General features: G+C 46.0%; 1 protein-coding gene across 1 annotated transcript in view; it reads left to right on the top strand.

The window, feature by feature from the left end:
- ZMYM4 (zinc finger MYM-type containing 4) overlaps positions 1-6000 on the top strand; it is an 87667-nt gene that overhangs the window by 45721 nt on the left and 35946 nt on the right. Inside the window, exon 7 of the mRNA XM_040424374.1 lies at positions 5614-5788. Within this exon, the coding sequence (XP_040280308.1) occupies positions 5614-5788 (175 nt within the window). The remainder of the gene's footprint in view (positions 1-5613; positions 5789-6000) is intronic.

Below are 6000 nucleotides of genomic sequence, written 5' to 3'. Positions count from 1 at the left end.
AGCTGTGTAAGCCTGGGGCTCCGATCGGTTACCATGGCAGCCAGGACGCTACAGAAGCCCTGGTTGCCATGGTAACATCCCTGATGCTGTGTGCACAAAGCACAGAGCAGCAGGGACAGTGTGGAGTCCTATTCACCCTGATAGAGATCTATCAGGGTGAATAGGAAAAGGGATGAAAGATCCCAGGTTCTAGCCCCTAAGGGGGGAAATAGTTATTAAATAAAAAGTGAAAAAAAAAAAAACACTAAAATATGAAGTATAAATCACCCCCCTTTTCCCAATTTCACATATAAAATATATAAATAAACATATTACATCGCCACGTCAGAAAAGTCCAAACTATTAAAATATAAAAAAAAAATCTAGGTGGTGAATGCCGGAACAGAAAAAATAAAATAAAAACTGCGCGATTCGCCATTTTTAAAAATGAGGAATGCACGTGGCTTTTTTTGTTTATTTTTTTCGCGTGGTATCGAATGGTATCGAGTATCGCAATACTTTTTCATGGTATCGAAACCGAATCAAAAATTTGGTATCGCAACAACTCTAATATATATATATATATATATATATATATATATATATATATATATATATATATATAATGGCCAAGGCAGCACTCAAATATCAGTGAAAAAAGGGGCATTTTAATCACCCATGTGAAAGACAGCAACGTTTCAGCTCACTCCATGGAGCCTTTGTCAAGCCATAATACATACATCAATTTTTACAAAAACACTATTAAGAACAGTATAAATCAAGTGTACATAATTAAATCTCACTAAAAACAGATCATATATCATAAAGTGCTAAGTGTAAAAAAATTCTGGTCATGAATTCATCTGGTTACAGTGCATAACATCATTAATCAATAATTCAAATCAAGTGTACATGATCGTGCTGATTAAAAACAATAATTCATCTAATAGAGAACTCTCACATGCAGCTTGAGACGGCAGGACTCAGTCAGCGTCCGGACTTAAGTAGTGCGCAGGCGTGGGAAACTCCTCATCCCGTGAGACTATCTATCACATAGAACACACAGACGCCCGCATCCAAGATGGCGACTCAGCACGAAACAGAGACTGAGCATGCTCGTTCCCGAATCAAGGTGGAAACAGTCTGACACATGTGGTCACATGACCGCCATTCATAGCAATGGACCGATCATACTACACCATTTCTTTAATAACTCAAGCGACGGGAGTCAAACACTGTAAAACGGGCAATGGCATACCGCCACTATCACCCTTGTTCACATACTCCCACTTCCTCATATATCAATGGTTATGTCCCTAATGGTCCACAAGTCATAGGCAGTCACACTGGGTGATTAAATTACCCCTTTTTTTCACGGATTTTTGAGTGCTGCCTTGGCCTTTTTTATATATATATCTAACAGGACCGGGTCTGTGGTCTGCTTCAAGGAATTGCACCGCTGTGGATTTGTGTGCTGCTCATCAACTTTTTATATATTTTTATTTATATATATATATATATATATATATATATATATATATATAATATTCGTGATAAATACCCATTTTGAAGAAAGACCGCTTTGGGCCACAAGGAGACATTATACTGTATGGGGTAGGGCTGCAGCTAACGATTATTTGAATAATCGATTAGTTGTCGATAATTTAATCGATTAATCGGGGAAAAACACCAAAATTACAAAACAAAGAGGTTTATATGATTTTACTTGAAAAATTATGTTCAAGGCCATATTAAAACAAATTGTGGGTGGCACTGTTATGGGGGATCTGTGGGTGGCACTGTTATGGGGGATCTGTGGGTGGCACTGTTATGGGGGGGATCTGTGGATGGCACTGTTATGGGGGGGATCTGTGGATGGCACTGTTATGGGGGGGATCTGTGGATGGCACTGTTATGGGGGGGATCTGTGGATGGCGCTGTTATGGGGGGGGATCTGTGGATGGCGCTGTTATGGGGGGGGATCTGTGGATGGCGCTGTTATGGGGGGGATCTGTGGATGGCGCTGTTATGGGGGATCTGTGGATGGCACTGTTATGGGGGATCTGTGGGTGGCACTGTTATGGAGGGGATCTATGGGTGGCACTGTTATGGAGGGGATCTGTGGGTGGCACTGTTATGGAGGGGATCTGCGGGTGGCACTGTTATGGGGAGGGGGATCTGCGGGTGGCACTTATGGGGAGGGGGATCTGCGGGTGGCACTGTTATGGAGGCGATCTGCGGGTGGCACTGTTATGGAGGGGATCTGCGGGTGGCACTGTTATGGAGGGGATCTGCGGGTGGCACTGTTATGGAGGGGATCTGCGGGTGGCACTGTTATGGGGAGTGATGTCTGTGCACTGTTATGGGGAGGGGGTGGCACTGTTATGGAGGGGATCTGCGGGTGGCACTGTTATGGGGAGTGGGATCTGTGCACTGTTATGGGGAGGGGTGATCTGTGGATGACACTATATAGCATCTTATGCTATATGTGTCATCCACAGATCCCCTTCCCCATAACGGCGCACAGATCCCCTTCCCCATAACTGCGCACAGATCCCCTTCCCCATAACGGCGCACAGATCCCCTTCCCCATAGCGGCGCACAGATCCCCTTCCCCATAGCGGCGCACAGATCCCCTTCCCCATAGCGGCGCACAGATCCCCTTCCCCATAGCGGCGCACAGATCCCCTTCCCCATAGCGGCGCACAGATCCCCTTCCCCATAGCGGCGCACAGATCCCCTTCCCCATAGCGGCGCACAGATCCCCTTCCCCATAGCGGCGCACAGATCCCCTTCCCCATAGCGGCGCACAGATCCCCTTCCCCATAGCGGCGCACAGATCCCCTTCCCCAAAGCGGCGCACAGATCCCCTTCCCCATAGCGGCGCACAGATCCCCTTCCCCATAGCGGCGCACAGATCCCCTTCCCCATAGCGGCGCACAGATCCCCTTCCCCATAGCGGCGCACAGATCCCCTTCCCCATAGCGGCGCACAGATCCCCTTCCCCATAGCGGCGCACAGATCCCCTTCCCCATAGCGGCGCACAGATCCCCTTCCCAATAGCGGCGCACAGATCCCCTTCCCCATAGCGGCGCACAGATCCCCTTCCCCATAGCGGCGCACAGATCCCCTTCCCCATAGCGGCGCACAGATCCCCCTCCCAATAGCGGCGCACAGATCCCCCTCCCAATAGCGGCGCACAGATCCCCCTCCCAATAGCGGCGCACAGATCCCCCTCCCCAATAGCGGCGCACAGATCCCCCTTCCCATAACAGCCCCGGCCCCGCTGCTCACAGCAGGCTATTCCGGCAGTAACTTTTACTCAGTGTCAGTGCATCTTTATTACCTTACAATGAAGCTCAGGTAACAGGCAGAGCGGGCAGCGGCGTAACGTCACTCACTCACGTGACGCACCTGCTCCGCCCACTTAATGAAGGAGTCGGAGCAGGCGCATCACGTGATTAAGTGACGTTACGCCGCCGTCCGCTCTGCCTGCTACTGGAACTTCATTGTAAGGTAAAATAAAGATGCAGTGATTTAAAGTAAACCGCCCGCATAGCAACGAATCAGCGATTATTCGATAACTGGATTCGTCGACAACTAATCCCGTTATCGAATATTATTGATAAAGTCGATTAATCGTTGCAGCACTAGTATGGGGGTTATACAATAAAATGTCTGTCTTCCTCCATACATTATAGTAATGCGGATCGGATGCGGACCAAAAGTGCGCACGTGTGCATGCACAAAGCCTGAAAGACATATTTGGGTGGACATTACATATATCACTTCTAAACATACAGGGTAATACAGGCCCATATACCTCTTGCATCCAGTGAGGTCTCATTTGAGATAGATGGTCTCTTTCCTCATCTTCTCCCTTCGGAGATCAGACCGCCATGATAATTTTTTCAAGCCGTGTCTTGTCTATGCAGAGTTTGACACACAGACATCTTAGATTCCTCACTTTTCTATCATCCACCCCATCTTGGTGCCCCCAAATCATCATCCTACTGCTACCTCTATTACTGTTCCCTCTGTTCTCCCCAGTGCCCCTAAACATTATACTGCAGAGATAATCATGCTATACAAATAGTCCCACTCCCCCCCTAATAACTCAGACTGTCCGCAATAGTAATAGTGCCCCCTTGATTTCACCCAGTAGCAACCCGATTAGTAGTAGTGCCCAATAATGCCCCCAGAGTAGCCCCAATATTAATAATGTCCCCATAGGGCATTAAGGCCCCTATATTACCCCCATTTATATAATGGTCCCCCCTCTAGTATAATGACCCCAAAATATAATGCTCCCCTCCCATTGTAGTATAACCCCCCACTGTAGTATAATGTCCTATTCTCTCCCCCTTCCCCCCCACTGTAGTATAATGGTCCCAATGTTTAATGCTTTTCCTCCCTCCACCAGGTACTTCCCCTAGTAGTGCCATACATAGATCTATTTAGAAAAACAAACCTTATACTCCACTGCAGGGCACAGGTTTCTTCTGTCTTTAGGGCACAGGTTTCTTCTGTCTTTAGGGCACAGGTTTCTTCTGTCTTTAGGGCACAGGTTTCTTCTGTCTTTAGGGCACAGGTTTCTTCTGTCTTTAGGGCACAGGTTTCTTCTGTCTTTAGGGCACTGGTTTCTTCTGTCTTTAGGGCACTGGTTTCTTCTGTCTTTAGGGCACTGGTTTCTTCTGTCTTTAGGGCACTGGTTTCTTCTGTCTTTAGGGCACTGGTTTCTTCTGTCTTTAGGGCACTGGTTTCTTCTGTCTTTAGGGCACTGGTTTCTTCTGTCTTTAGGGCACTGGTTTCTTCTGTCTTTAGGGCACTGGTTTCTTCTGTCTTTAGGGCACTGGTTTCTTCTGTCTTTAGGGCACTGGTTTCTTCTGTCTTTAGGGCACTGGTTTCTTCTGTCTTTAGGGCACTGGTTTCTTCTGTCTTTAGGGCACAGGTTTCTTCTGTCTTTAGGGCACTGGTTTCTTCTGTCTTGTGAGAGCACAAAATACTGCAGTAATTATGAAACGCCCATATCCACGTTTCTCATTACAGCGGTATATCTTATATACCGGTAATTTGCCCAACACTAGCCCGTACACTGCTACATGGGTGGAAAATAAATACGTTCTGATTGGTAGATGACAACATAAAAAAAACATAGTTTTTACCTAAAACATGTTGTTATTGTCCAAAAGTAGTACAAAACAAATAAAATCATACGTATTTGGTATCACCGTAAAGTCCCTATTACATTAGAAGATAATCGCCAATATCATCGCCATCAAGCATTTGTGGTAGTGCTCGTTAATGATCACCTGGCAGTGTAATACTACCGCCGATGAACGAGGAGGCACACTTGCTTGGCTGTTCTTATGACTCCCCTAAAAATAAAAGGAGGGTTCTGGGAGTTGTATTTTGAGAACATCTGGAGTGCCGGAGGCTGCTGATCCCTGCGCTACATGTTGCTAGAATAAAATATATATGTTAGATTCAAGTGAACAAGAGTAATATGTTGTTTTCCAACTATTAAGAATTAAATGTTTATTTAAAAAGTAGACTTATTAAAAAGCTAGTAAAATATTGTGTTTCCTCTCCAGTCTCTGCTATATTTTCTAATTGTTTGTGTCCTTTCTTCAGAGTCATTGTAGACCCCAAGGATGTCATTACAGCCCAGTTTGACAGTACGAGTGGCAGTAAGGACTTCTGTAGCCAACCCTGTCTGTCATCCTTTGAGTTGAAGAGGAAGGCAACAGTAACCATTCACACCAATAGCATTTCTACTAAGTGCAGCGTGTGTCTGAAAAATGCTGTGGTAAGTAGGTAACATGAAATGTTCTCCCCAAAACCACCATGTAAACTCGATATGGTGGGAAGCATCTACTACTAACCAACCAGAAGTGTCAAGATTTCTAATGCTGTTAAAGTTCACCTTCTAGCTAACAGGACTTACTGGGGCAGGTCATGAACGTGCTCCATTTATTCTCTATGGGACTGTTAGAAAAAGCTGAACGCTGTACTCAGCTA

The sequence above is a fragment of the Bufo bufo genome, chromosome 3, assembly GCF_905171765.1.
Source record: "Bufo bufo chromosome 3, aBufBuf1.1, whole genome shotgun sequence".
Classification (NCBI taxonomy): Eukaryota; Metazoa; Chordata; class Amphibia; order Anura; family Bufonidae; genus Bufo; species Bufo bufo.
This window is presented reverse-complemented; position numbering and strand designations above follow the sequence as displayed.